Source organism: Lepidochelys kempii, chromosome 2, assembly GCF_965140285.1.
Source record: "Lepidochelys kempii isolate rLepKem1 chromosome 2, rLepKem1.hap1, whole genome shotgun sequence".
In the NCBI taxonomy this organism is placed as follows: domain Eukaryota; kingdom Metazoa; phylum Chordata; order Testudines; family Cheloniidae; genus Lepidochelys; species Lepidochelys kempii.
This window is the reverse complement of record NC_136381.1, coordinates 198485800-198500680: the sequence shown is the minus strand read 5'-3', so window position 1 is coordinate 198500680 and position 14881 is coordinate 198485800. Positions and strand designations below refer to the sequence as shown.

The 14881-nt window shown below is 43.6% G+C and overlaps 1 protein-coding gene across 8 annotated transcripts in view; it reads right to left on the bottom strand.

Moving 5' to 3' along the window:
- NEK10 (NIMA related kinase 10) overlaps positions 1–14881 on the bottom strand; it is a 173651-nt gene that overhangs the window by 15631 nt on the left and 143139 nt on the right. For 3 of the 8 annotated variants that reach the window (XM_073333426.2, XM_078851751.1, XM_073333430.2), the window contains 3 exons: positions 11419–11456; positions 11162–11302; positions 5406–5506 (listed from right to left, as the gene is read on the bottom strand). The exons of 1 other annotated variant lie outside the window; for it this stretch is intronic. In XM_073333426.2, the coding sequence (XP_073189527.2) occupies positions 5406–5506; positions 11162–11302; positions 11419–11456 (280 nt within the window). Of the gene's footprint in view, positions 1–2495; positions 2575–5405; positions 5507–11161; positions 11303–11418; positions 11457–14881 lie in introns of those variants that run through there. 4 more of the 8 variants (XM_078851752.1, XM_073333429.2, XM_078851754.1 and 1 more) reach the window with 4 other exon arrangements.

The following is a 14881-nucleotide window of genomic DNA, read 5'->3' as shown; positions in this document are numbered from 1 at the left end:
TTTCCAATTTTTCCACATCCTTCTTGTAGTGTGGGGCCCAAAACTGGACACAGTACTCCAGATGAGGCCTCAACAATGTCGAATAGGGGGGAATGATCACGTCTCTCGATCTGCTGGCAGTGCCCCTACTTATACAGCCCAAAATGCCATTGGCCTTCTTGGCAACAAGGGCACACTGTTGACTCATATCCAGCTTCTCATCCACTGTAACCCCTAGGTCCTTTTCTGCAGAACTGCTGCCTAGCCATTCAGTCCCTAGTCTGTAGCAGTGCATGGGATTCTTCCATCCTAAGTGCAGGACTCTGCACTTGTCCTTGTTGAACCTCAGATTTCTTTTGACCCAATCCTCTAATTTGTCTAGGTCCCTCTATATCCTATCCCTACCCTCCAGCGTATCTACCTCTCCTCCCAGTTTAGTGTCATCTGCAAACTTGCTGAGGGTGCAATCCATACCATCCTCCAGATCATTAATGAAGATATTGAACAAAACCGGCCCCAGGACCGACCCTTGGGGCACTCCTCTTGATATCGGCTTCCAACTAGACATGGAGCCATTAGTCACTACCCGTTGAGCCCGACAATCTAGCCAGCTTTCTATCCACCTTATAGTCCATTCATCCAGCTCATACTTCTTTAACTTGCTGGCAAGAATACTGTGGGAGACAGTGTCAAAAGCTTTGCTAAGGTCAAGGAACAACACGTCCGCTGCTTTTCCCTCATCCACAGAGCCAGTTATCTCATCATAGAAGGCAATTAGATTAGTCAGGCATGACTTGCCCTTGGTGAATCCATGCTGACTGTTCCTGATCACTTTCCTCTCCTCTAAGTGCTTCAGAATTGATTCCTTGAGGACCTGCTCCATGATTTTTCCAGGGACTGAGGTGAGGCTGACTGGCCTGTAGTTCCCAGGATCCTCCTTCTTCCCTTTTTTAAGATGGGCACTACAGTAGCCTTTTTCCAGTCGTCCGGGACCTCCCCCGATCGCCATGAGTTTTCAAAGATAATGGCCAATGGCTCTGCAATCACATCCGCCAACTCCTTTAGCAGTCTCGGATGCAGCGCATCCGGCCCCATGGACTTGTGCTCATCCAGTTTTTTTAAATAGTCCTGAACCACTTCTTTCTCCACAGAGGGCTGGTCAACTCCTCCCCATGCTGTGCTGCCCAGTGCAGTAGTCTGGAAGCTGACCTTGTTCGTGAAGACAGAGGCAAAAAAAGCATTGAGTACATTAGCTTTTTCCACATCCTCTGTCACTAGGTTGCCTCCCTCATTCAGTAAGGGGCCCACACTTTCTTTGGCTTTCTTCTTGTTGCCAACATACCTGAAGAAACCCTTCTTGTTACTCTTAACATCTCTTGCTAGCTGCAACTCCAGGTGTGATTTGGCCTTCCTGATTTCACTCCTGCATGCCCAAGCAATATTTTTATACTCTTCCCTGGTCATTTGTCCAATCTTCCACTTCTTGTAAGCTTCTTTTTTGTGTTTAAGATCAGCAAGGATTTCACTGTTAAGCCAGGTGTTATGTCACCTGCCATATTTACTATTCTTTCTATACATTGGGATGGTTTGTCCCTGTAACCTCAATAAGGATTCTTTAAAACACAGCCAGCTCTCCTGGACTCCTTTCCCCCTCATGTTATTCTCCCAGGGGATCCTGCCCATCAGTTCCCTGAGGTTGTCAAAGTCTGCTTTTCTGAAGTCCAGGGTCCGTATTCTGCTGCTTTCCTTTCTTCCTTGTGTCAGGATCCTGAACTTGACCATCTCATGGTCACTGCCTCCAAGGTTCCCATCCACTTTTGCTTCCCCTACTAATTCTTCTCGGTTTGTGAGCAGCAGTTCAAGAAGAGCTCTGCCCCTAGTTGGTTCCTCCAGCACTTGCACCAGGAAATTGTCCCCTACACTTTCCAAAAACTACTTATATCGGTCATCATTCCAATATGGAGGATGTAGTCATCCTATAACACACATTACACTTTGGGCTTGATTCTCCACTGCCTGGTACTTTGCATAATCATTTACCCCTGTGCACAGAGGGTGTAAAACTACCTTTCTGATTTGGTAGCACTTGACACAATCACAGTGCACTGGTGCAAATAGCTACACAGGGTATAACTCAGTGGAGAATCAGGATCCTTGTGTTCAAATGGTCTGGACCAGGATTACATTCATAGATGTGATTTAACCCATGTTACACTTCATAAATTTATATGAACAAATGCCATTTATAACTAAATGGAAACTTTTTGACACATGAAAGGTTTGACCACTATTCAGACCATCTCCACATATCTTGCTATAAAGTCTACTTGGTGTTTTTTGTTTCTTTGTTTTTTTTATTTTTCTGGGAATAACTGTGGTTATTACACTAGTATAAATCCAGAACAATTATACTGACTTTAATGGAGTTATTCCTGATGTACACAGGCCAAATTGAGATCAGGACCTGTGGGCTTCATCAGAACCAGTTACATCCAGAGATATGCTGCTTTCTTTTCACGTAGACAATGTCTTTCATATGTTGTATTGTAAACCCTTAAGAACTTTCAGCCAATCAGATGATGAATGTTTCTAATCCTATCAGTAAACAGAAGCACGTGATACCGTGTGAATTAATACCAAATACCTGCATATGTTGGGGGCATTGTGAGGTACAGGGGTTTAGGGAACTGCAACTGAAATTAAACAGAGTTGTCTCAGCAGCTGCTGTCTGATTCCAGATTCTGTTTCCATGAAATCGGATGTTAGATCAGTGAAAATAAGGCCAAGGTTTTACATAATGGTTTTTAAAAAACTTATTCTTACATTATTTTTCAGAGATCAGACCAAAACCTGTTTCCTTGGAAACTGGATTGGAAAGACTGCTGGCAGCCAAGAACCAGCAATAAGAACTCTCCCTTGTAAACCTCAGCTTCTAGTTGTCAGCTGAGATCTGCAATTGAGCATTTTAAAAGCCAGCTACATGTTTAACGTCTGTTCTTCCTCAGATCTGTAAAAAAATAAACAAATAATTGGAACTCTCAAGTGATCTGGTTACAAGGCATGGAGCCTTTCATCCATAGGTCACCATTTCAAATCTAGCCCAAATTGAAAGCGTTGTTGCTGCTGAGAGATACTGGGGACTGCTTGGATTACAAAGCATTTTGAGACTGGGTGTGAATGTACCCTTCACTTCCGATAGCTGTAACAAACACTTAGGGTGGCACACCTAAACCAAGACCTGTCTGGCCAGAAACTAGCACTATGTGGGTGGGAGGGTTTCATGGGGTATTGTGACCACAGTGGGTGGGTATGTCAGGAGAAGGCAGAACAAATAAAAACATCGGAGAGACTGAGGCTTTGTCTACCCCAGATTTTTGTTGGAAAAACTTTTGTCAGTCAGGGGTATGAAAAAACACCCTGACCAACAGAAGTTTCACGGACAAAAGCACCAATGTGGACAGCACTATGTTGGGGGGAGATGCTCTCCCACCAACATAGCTACCGCTGCTGGTTGGGGGTGGTTCAATTATACTGGCAGGAGAGCTCTCTTCCGCCGGCATGGAACGGCTACACGGGAGACCTTATAGCAGTACAGCTTGCCGTTCTAAAGTCTGTAGTGTAGACAAAGCTTGAGACTATGGCTATACTACCGTTATGTCGGCAACACGTACATCGCTCAGGGCTGTGAATATTCCACCCCTCTGAACAACATAAGCACTAGTGTGCACAGTGTTATGCCGGTGGGAGAGCGTCTCGTTGGGGTGGATTACGTCGACAGGAGAGCACTTTCCCAGGGGCACAGAGCGGCTACACAAGTGATCTTACAGCAGCGCAGTTGCATGGGTACAGTTGTGCCACTGTAAACTCTCTAGTTTAGACATAGCCTGAGAAACAGAGTGACAGCCGGAAAGGCATTTCAAAGCATGGTGTCTGATTCCAGCAGCAACCTGGGGTGTGGTTTTTGGGTCAGGGGTGCAGATTGAAAAGAGTATTCTTGGTCCTGTGAGCAAAAGAAGCTGTTTCCTGCTATTTGGTTCCCTCTGTGTTCACAGACACAGGATGTTTATACATTTTCTATAAATAAACAAAACTGCATCAAAGAAATACCTATCACCGAGTTGTACTTCCAACTAGAATATCCCCAGCGCCCCAAACTCTGACTAGCCACGTGGGTAGAACAGAGGCAACAGTATCAACATTTTTACTGTCTGTTCAGTGGACTGCGTGAAGTGAGCCTGGTGGCTGCTGCCCATTCTTAGTTATCAGGTGTCCATGCTATGATAACCACAAATGGTTTTAATTAATGTCTCTGAGGGCCATCTGAGAAGAGAGGCTGGGATTGAATGGGTGTGGAGCCTGAAATACTTGCTTATCTCTCCAGGTGGGCCCCCCAACACACAACTAAGGCACACTGATAGGGCAGGGCAGGGTAGGGAAGATTGCACAGACAGAGGATTTGCCACACTGGCATTAAATTCAATCATTTCATTTTCTTTTAAATTAAAGAGAAGTTTCTTTTCTTTCGCCTAGGGGATTCACTTCCAGCATTTTTCACCTTTGACAGGTATAATAATTTCAAGGATGTAAAATAGGTTAACGAGTCCTATTATGTGTGATATACAAATTCAGTTTGGCTGTTCTACTTTAAAAGAAAATTGAACCAACTTTGCTCAGCAATCTGAAAGCTCCAGTGGTAATAAGCACGTCTTGCCAAGTATAAACTGTGAATTTTGGAGGGTAAATTGGCATTCATTTAAAATTAGTAATTGTGACCTCTACTACTGAGTTGAAGCCATGCTGCTGGAGAATGAAATCATTTGTTATACTAACAGTTTGAGAGTACAGCCTAAGAGATTTATACTAGTTACAGTTTTGCTTTAGTACCAGTTTGAAATCAGAGCTGCTACTCCTTTAAATATTAAACATTGAATTTCTTCAAATAGCATTAAGTCAGAATAGAAACTGTATTTAAATTCAAAATATTTAAGCTAACTAATGCATTCAGCAATTGAAGTACTGTGTTAGAAATAACAGGAAACTGTAAAAAATGACTAAACGAATAAAAGAATTTCATGAAATCTTTGTGTCAGTGTTTTATATTAAGTCATTTGAAATACAATACTCATATTACTGGCATGTCAGAATGTTATTAAAATAAGTTTCTGTATAAAATCCATTTTAATGAGGTGAGCCAATGGCATTTCTTAATATGACTCACTTATTACCATCCTTCATATACTAATATTCAAGGTTAGTTTTTATTTTAAAAAATAATATTTTTTAAAAATATCATGCCATCTGTAAAAATGTCAAGTTCTGTTGTTTTTAAAGAATAGCAACTAAAATAGCAACACTGTAGTACAATCATTTTGACATCAACAAGCAAACAAGAGGATGGAGTGTTCTGAAGGAGCAGAAATGCATACCTGAGTGATGTAGATTATTTTGTGCAGCTGAATTAGAATCTGCTGAATAGGGTCACTGATCTGGCGCACCTTCCTTTGTGACACAGCAATTCCTGCAGATGCTGCAGATGATAATGCTACAATCAGGAGGAGAGCCCATTTTGTTGTTTTTCCAGGACATATCACTAGTGTGTGCAGATTATTTTTTAAAATTATTGTTTCTATATGGAATCTAGACAAAAATAGTCCTTTGCCTTTTAATCTCTGACTTTTTCCCCAATAATGTCCAAGTCTGAGATCAGTTCTAATATTACAAAAGGATAAAAAGGTTAAACTAAAAACCTTACAAGTTAGATCGCCTTATTAATCATAAATTCAAAAGGTAAAATCACTTTCTCTGCTTCATTCAAACTAAAATAGATTATTTGGGAGAGAAGAGGCGTAAATATATTTTGCTACTCATAAAAGCCTTTTCAATTTTATGTGTAGGGTTACCTAACAATATAATAAACACGATCCTCTGATTTTAATTGTGGCAAACTATCATTTATTTTGCACACAGATTAACACATGCTCCTTTGCTTTCAAATATTTTATTACTATTAACAAGTATCTCTTTTACCTTAGAGATTATAATATGTTTTATGAAGATAGTATGGAAGTATTATTTTCACAAAATAGTTTTACTCCCACTTATTGTACCATATGTTCCTTGTTAACTTTTCTTTCCAATATCTAGCCGCATCAGCTTTTGAGAACACCTCAATGAGAATGTGAGACAATGGATTGCCTCATGTTTTCTGTTCATTGCCTAACTCAATGAAAATGGTAGTTATTTGTCAGAATTCCCTGTTCCTGCCAGATACCATTTTGGCTGACAGACCCAAAAAAAAAAAAAAAAAAAAAATTCAGGACAGGCTATGGAGGAACTTGTTAAAGGCCTTCTAAATATCATCATAGTAAGGATATTACTGAATAATTGGCATATATCATGCATAATGGAAAAGGCCATAGATGCTAATCAAAATGCAATGCTGTAAATGAAGCCCATCATTCCACTCCCCTATCCTCTGCCCAAAGAAGTGTTAATGCAATGTTATAATTGAGATTTCAAATCTATAGTCCCCATGGCAAGTGTATCTCAGCGTCCTAGCACATAAGCAGAATTATGTATTATATGGTGTTAGTGTTGTTGCTCTACATATTCTGTATGTATACATATACACACATACAATTTGTCTGTATGTACACTGTGGCAAATTGCCAGTACGATTATGATGTGTCCCACGCTTCCTCTTCTTGGGGCGGTTCAGGGCACAGTTTCCTGCCCCTGAACTAGGGTATCTACTGTCCCACTAGTAACCCGGAGAGGGAGGGACCCGGGACCGACCTCTACTCCGGGTCCCAGCCCAGGGCCCCTAGGGATAGTGGTAAACCATTTGAACTAGTGCTTCCTTCCCCTGGGCTACTTCGCTTTCCTGCTTTCAGCTTGTGGGGCTTCCTGCCCTCTCTCTCTGCACAAGCCAGGTGTCTCTTTACCTAGGGTCTTGGTCTTCTAGCCAGCCACGGCACTTCTCCAAACTCTCCTCTGCTCCAACTCCAAACCACTTTACTCCAACTCCTTCCCCTGGCTGATTGAAGCAGGGGGCTTTTATCAGGTGACTAGCTTCAGGTGCTCTAATTGGCTTCAGGTGCTTTTAATTAATCTATAGGGCAGCAGCTGTGAGCCAGAAACTAGAGAGGGGAGCCCCTGAAGCCAGCTAAAAGGGCTCCCTTCTTTGGCACCCTTGTGGAGAAGGAGGTTTTGAAACAGGCTAGACAACGTCAAAGGAATCAAGGCCTGGAAAGCACAGCAAAAAAAATCTCAAAAATAATCAATGTAAAAATTAATTATTGTTGAATTTTACATCTCAGTATTTTAAACTATGAGCCAGATTTGAGTGTGTGTGTGTGTGGTGCCAAGGGATCGATATTTCTTGCTTTTCTAAGATAGATGTTGTGTGAAATTCCAGTTGTTGCTATAAAATTGGTTCCATTCGTGCCATGGAGTACAAGTGGCTCTGATAATAATGACTTGCACCACCTTTGTGTGGTGGCCCTAGAGATATGGAACTTACTTCTCTTGACATCCACCTCAGCCAATCCCTGCCCCGATTTTTAAAAAACATTTGAAGACACACCAGGTGTTTCCAGCTGAAATCCCTTTCGGCTCCTGTGTATGACTCCTGTTTAATGACATCATTATGTCTTTTTAGTGTTTTATTTGTTTTTTTGTATTGTCTGTTAATTGTGTTTTGTTATTGTTTTGTTATATATTTTAACTGTGCAGTGATTGATCACCTTGCCATGGGGCACTTTATCAATAAAATTAACATTTTCTGTAGATTTAGTAGCATGAATTTACTCTGTTTCAGTCCATCATGCTACATATACATGAGTGGAGATTCATACAAGCAGAGCTACCTTCATCTATGAATATGCAGGGATAGTTGGCTATAAAACCTCAAACTTCCAGATGCCAGATTAATTGAATATTGATAAAAAGAAAAGGAGTACTTGTGGCACCTTAGAGACTAACCAATTTATTTGAGCATGAGCTTTCGTGAGCTACAGCTCACTTCATCGGATGCATACTGTGGAAACTGCAGAAGACATTATATACACAGAGACCATGAAACAATACCTCCTCCCACCCCACTCTCCTGCTGGTAATAGCTTATCTAAAGTGATCACTCTCCTTACAATGTGTATGATAATCAAGTTGGGCCATTTCCAGCACAAATCCAGGTTTTCTCACCCTCCCCCCACCCCCAAACTCACTCTCCTGATGGTAATAGCCCATCCAAAGTGACCACTCTCTTTACAATGTGTATGATAATCAAGGTGGGCCATTTCCAGCACAAATCCAGGTTTTCTCACCCCCCCCCCTTTTCCAAAAACCACACACACAAACTCACTCTCCTGCTGGTAATAGCTTGTCCAAAGTGACCACTCTCCTTACAATGTGTATGAAAATCAAAATACAGTAGAACCTCAGAGTTATGAACGCCTCAGGAATGGAGGTTGTTCGTAACTCTGAAATGCTTGTAACTCTGAACAAAACGTTATGGTTGATCTTTCAAAAGTTTACAACTGAACATTGACTTAATACAGCTTTGGCACCTTACTATGCAGAAGAAAAATGCTGCTTTAACCATCTTAATTTAAATGAACACACACAGAAACAGTTTCCTTACCTTATCAAATCTTTTTTTTAAACTTTACCTTTGTTTTTTAGTACTTTACATTTGACAAAATACTGTAGTGTATTTGCTTATTTATTTTTGTCTCTGCTGCTGCCTGATTGCGTACTTCTGGTTCCAAATGAGGTGTGTGGTTGACCAGTCAGTTTGTAACTCTGAGGTTCTACGGTACATTTATTTATATTACAACTGTATTGTACATTTTTTCATTTACAGCTTTGTGAAACCATCCGATAAGAGGATGTGTATAGATTATACTAAAGTATATTGCTTTCAGCATAAAGAGGTACTAACAGGAAATTGGAGCTTATGAATGTATCTCCTCCCAAAGCTACTGTCTTGGATTTTTGAGCTGTGTCATGAATACTCATTAAATCACTTATGGATTGGTATGTATGGTAAGTTTTGCCCTCTATATATGTACCCAAAGATGACGAGGGCATTTCAAGACACTGCTTGGTAAGAATCTGAAGACAAGCTGGGAGGGGGAGAGTTTGGAACTGTGGAAAAGACCAATGGAGAGAAAGAACCACACTCTTGGAAATCAGGAAGTAACATTCACCCTGAGATAAGACTGAGGAAGAACTGGAATTTGACAGAAGGCAAGCAGGATGATAGAGTAAGAATAACTTAACCAACTTAGAAAAAATAATAATAGTAATGCAAAAAAGCCTAGAGATATCCTAAAACAGACATGATAGCCAAAGGGTGAACAGTGTTATGCCTTCTGCTCAAAAAAAGTCATTACAACATAGACAACTCTAACATTATTCTTGTGATAGTCTATAGGCTGTAATATATTATATATGTATGTCATAGGAATTTGATGTAGTAGCCAAAATTGCCTGGTGCAGTGATACATTTTTTTCTCTTGGTGCCCATATGTAAGTAACTAAATGTTCTTAATATTTTTCCCTCAAGAATAACAGTTAAAAGGCTGTTCACTTGTTTTGAAGCAAAAACATTCATTTGCTAGTCAGCAAGTAATCTCAAACTCTTATGTGATTTGTTCCCTCCCTTCCTCAATGAGATATCAAATACAGATTAGCCACAGGCAGCTTGAGAGGAAATACATTTACTAGCCTTCTTAAATGAACTAGTATTGCTGAGCTATGAACTAAGCAGAGTATACTAAACCCCTGATTTCTGGACTCCACAATGAAAAGTTAACTGTCTTTCATTAATTAAAGAGTACTATACATCTACCTTTTGAACCGTAGTGGCATAATAATTTATTTGTGCTCCATGGAAAAATATTAATTCAAACTTTAAGGATCGGTAGAAAAAATATTGCTGACCAAGCTTTAGACCATTTTAAAAGACTAAAGCACACAACTATATATTATGTCTTCTGCAAACAAAAATTGATTCACAGAAAGTCAGAAGATACAATTGATTTAACACTGGCACAATTCTTATTTTCACATAGGCCTCTCTACACTGTTCTGCCTGCCAGAATAGTATAAAGGGGGTTTAATATACATCAGATTTAATGTTCTATAATTCCTACATGACAAATCAATTTCAACTTCTGACTTTCTAATGTTGCACATTTACAAGTCATACACATTATCACTTCTGGATCTTAAATAAAGAGCTTAGTCATCAGCAGATTGTCAGTATGGATCCATACTCTCAGGAGATTAGATAATAGTAGCAAAATTCTAAGGAAAATTTATTAAATAAGATTATACAACTGCTCTCCCAGATTGGGCATCTGATCTGGAAACCAACTCAAGAGCATAAATACATATATTGAAATCCAGGGAGCAGACATATATCTCTGCAATGCAGGTATTTCTAAGACATGCTTTAGAGTCTACTTTAGACCTATGCCCTAAAACATAATGGGAGATATCAGTGTTCTCTTTAATTTACCCTGAGGGCAGTTGTGTTGCCTCACAGACCATTATGATTTTGAGACATTCTGGCTGGATACAGGGTGCATTCACAGAGTTTGTATATCTCTAATTACAACACTTTCAGGAAAACAATAGTAACTGTTATAATTGGGCAATAGTTTGTGTTTTGTATTGCATAATTAAAATTCCCAAAACAGACATAATAACCAAAAAGCTATGAAACAACAGTTACTATATGTACATGAAAGAGTTTCTATGAAGAGCAGTATTCCAATTGCTCAAAATAATTCTCTTTCAAATAAAACTGAATTTAGGTGACAATGTACATTATGAAGTATCAGCACTGAAGCACAGAGTATTTAAATCATATCAATGAGAATAAAAAGCACCTGAAACTACAAGACTGCTTCACCAACGATGATATATGTGCAAACATACTGTAACTTAAAAGACTGTATGCAGCACGACCTACTCAGGAGAAATTCTCACTGCATGAAATGGAAATTTGCGCTGGTAAAGGCATGCCAAAATAGAGCCCTGAAGAATTTTCTTGGAATTCATATTTTTAAAGTGTTTCCTTAAGGATCACTCACATACTGTGTTTCTGTCTCATACAGAATTTTGTGCTCTCCTATCATTTGTTTGACTTCAAAATGTTACTGTTGAGTACTACCATGATCTTTTAGGTTGCGAAGAACCACAGCTGGAAGGCCATAAGACTGCCACCCTGTCACTAACGATGCCTCTATTTTCTTAACGTTGGCCCTGAACATGAGCGTAGGTACTTTCAGAAGCAGATCAAGAGGCAGCAAAGCTGAAGAAATAAAAGAGGGAGTTACTGTATATGCAACTAAAACAAACTTTAAAAGAACTTGGAAATGGTAAGATTTAATTTCAGTGCACGTCTGGTTGTCATAAACATGTAATTACCTGGCCTTGGTCTTGATCCTAGGCATCCAATATGATCTCTATAAAACAGAAGTAGGTTTGATATTGTCTTGTTTCAAATCATAAAGATTCCAGGGGAAATAAAATGTCCCTTGCTCCCATCACATGCCCCCTCATGATCTCCTACCTCCCATCCCTTTGCCCCAATATTTGGCACAGTCCAGCAGCTTCAGCTACATAACCCAGAATCAACATTTTAAAATAATTTTGAACTCTGCACTGTATACATATGAAAATATCTCTCTGCAAATGACCCTGGCCATAGTCATAGGTAAAGAAAATTAGGGTTGTGAGGGGCACAAGATTAAACAATTGTGATACAGCATGGCCAGAGGGCAGCAGGAGAGTGTTTTTGGTTTTTTTTTAAGCAGAAAAGAATTTTATTTGTGTAACACTTACAAGGAATCACCAAAAAGGATAAAGCAAAACTATGCAACAAAAGCAAACACAAGGTATAACACAGCAGCCTTCAGGAGGGAGAAGTGTTCAGGCTAGCCTGGGCCCAGAACGGGGGGGCTTCCTCGACACTCATGGTCTTCCACCCTCCTGAGTTACCTGGTGGCCTAGAGCGGGGGGGCTTCCTCGACACTCATGGTCTTCCACTCCCTCGAGGTACCTAGTGCCACGCCCAGTGTCACTGATTATTCCTCTCCTGAGAGTGCCCGACAAGATGGGCACGGCTGCGGGGTGGACGGGGATGTACCCTCCTAGGTGACAGTAATGATGGTATTCACAGCGGCAACGGCTGGGGCTGGGGTCTCTCGCTCTTCCCCTCAATCAAAGTGTCAGATGGAGGGAACCGGACGAGGTCACCAAGCAGAGAACCTCGGACAGCGCCCACCGCTCCTCGAAGGCGTCAAGGGAGTCGGTGGACGCCGCCCAGAGGAACTCCGCCTGGATACATGAATGTACTGAGGATCGGAAAACGGCCCTACAATCGCAGGACGCTTCATTAGCCAACCTCCTCTCTCTGGTTTTATAAATGGCTGTTTTAGCTAGGGCCAGGAGGAGGTTAACCAGGAGATCTCGCGATTTTGTGGGGCCACGGATGGGGAGCGTGTAAATAAAAAGGTGAGGGGAAAAGTGTAGCCAAAAGTGTAATAAAATATTCGTGAGGAGCCGGAAAAGGGGCTGCAGCCTGGCACACTCTAAATATACGTGCGCCAGGGTTTCCCTCATGTTGCAAAAAGGGCAAGTATCCGGGATGGGGGTGAACCGTGTCAAAAACACGCCCGTGCTCACAGCTCCGTGAAGGAGCCGCCAACTAATGTCCCCGACGGCCCTCGGGACCAAGGTGGAATACAGGCTGGCCCACCAGGGTTGCTCACCCTCCAAAGGTGGCAGGAGGTCCCGCCACTTTGTATCGGGGCGGGACACCAGGGTGTGAGCGTGGAGGGTGTGAAGCGTGAGTGTGTATAAATATTTCCGTGGCGCGATTTGGAAGCTGACTGGCTACAGTTCATGAAGCCGGCTCGCAGTGAAAGGGTGAGGGGTTTGTTGGGATCTACGGGGTAGAGGCCCAATTGAAAGATCCAGACGGCCTGGGGTAGAGGGTGGGCAGGGTGCGCCCTCGCGCAGGGCTCGGTTGAGATAAGCCTGAGCAGCAGGCGTCAAGGCGGCCTTCACCTCCTGAAGTACGCGCCGGGGAGTACTAGGTCTGGAGAGCCCCATGTGCCCAGCGAGCGTCAGGGGATCCAGCCAGTCTCCCCGGTCGTAGTCCAGGAGGTCTCCGATTCTCGTGACTTCCGCCAGGACCAAACTCTGGCGCACCGAACGGGACTCCGCTGCTTGCAGACGAAGCTGGAGGTTGTGTAGCAGGGGCTCCGCGAGGAGATCTGCTCCCACGGTGGCCGCTACGGACCTGGTCGTTGAAAACAGTTTCCAGGTCCGGAGGAGGTCCTGGTAGAAGACTGGCAGCCCGGAGAGGTCTTGCGGAAAACCGCTCAGACAGAGATAAAAGAGCTGCCAGTCATATCGGAGCCCTTGGAAGCGGCGCAGGAAGGTGTGCGCCAATATGCTCCACGTCGAACTACCTGCACTATAAAGGAGCCTCTGCAGGGCCTGGAGGCGGAAGACACGGACCTGAGTGTGCAGACACTTCAGGCCCTGCCCTCCTTCCTTCAGGGGTAGATGAAGAACCCCAACAGGGGCCCAGTGCATTCCTGACCAAAAGAACTCTAGAATTGATGTCCGGAGGTCAGTCAGGAAACCCGGGGCCGGGACCAGGGTGTTGAGCCGGTACCAGAGCGTGGACAGGACTAGTTGGTTAAGCACCAGTGCTCTCCCTCGGAGGGAGAGACATCGGAGTAGCATCGTCCATTTCCGGAGCCGCTCTATCACCCCGCCTTCTAAATTTTGCCAGTTCTCCGGCGGAGAAGGGTGCGTGGCAGAAAGGTGAATGCCTAGGTAGAGCAGTGGACCCGCGCTCCACTGGATGGTCTGAAGTGCGGGTGGGAGAGAACTCACCCGCCGCCAGTCCCCCACTGCCAAGCCAGAGCTCTTGACCCAGTTGACTCGGGCAGAGGAGGCTGCCGAATAGATGGCCTGGCAAGCCTCCACCCGCGCCAAGTCACCCGGCTCCTGGACCACGAGGAGCACGTCATCGGCGTACGCCGACAGGACCAGCCGCAGCTCCGGCTCCCGCAGCACCAACCCCGTCAACCTCCTGCGGAGGAGACAGAGGAAGGGCTTGATCGCCAGAGCGTACAGCTGGCCTGAGAGGGGGCACCCCTGCCGTACTCCTCGCCCGAAGCTGACCGGTTTGGTCAGGGTCCAGTTGAGCCTAACCAGACACTCCGCGGAAGCGTGCAGCACCTGGAGAAAACTCACAAACTGAGGTCTGAAACCAAACGCTTGCAGAGTGCCCAGGAGGTACCCATGGTCCACTCTATCGAACGCCTTCTCCTGATCGAGAGACAGGAGGGCAAACGACAGACCATCTCTACGCCCAAGTTCCAAAAGATCTCGGATTAGAAATAGGTTGTCAAAAATGCTGTGACCTGAGACAGTATAGGTCTGGTCTGGGTGGATCACGTCCGCAATCACGGACCCTAGCCGCAGCGAGACTGCTTTCGCTACGATTTTGTAATCTGTGCTAAGGAGCGAGGCGGGACGCCAATTTCGTAAATCGCGGAGCAACAAGGCGAGCACCGCTCGCCTGCACGAAAGAGGGAGGACCCCGCCCTGCAAAGACTCAGCCCAGACAGTGGCTAGGTCTGGGCCAAGAATGTCCCAGAACGCACAGTAGATCTCCACGGTCAGCCCGTCCATGCCCGGAGATTTATTGGTGGGCATGCGACGGAGGGCTTCCAAGAACTCGGCCAGGGTGAGAGGCAGCTCTAGTTGGTCTCGATCGCCCACGCTGACCGTGGGGAGTTCCTCCCAGAGCACCCTGCAAGCGCCAGGATCAGTCGGATCCAGGGAGAAAAGGCTTGTGTAGAAGTCA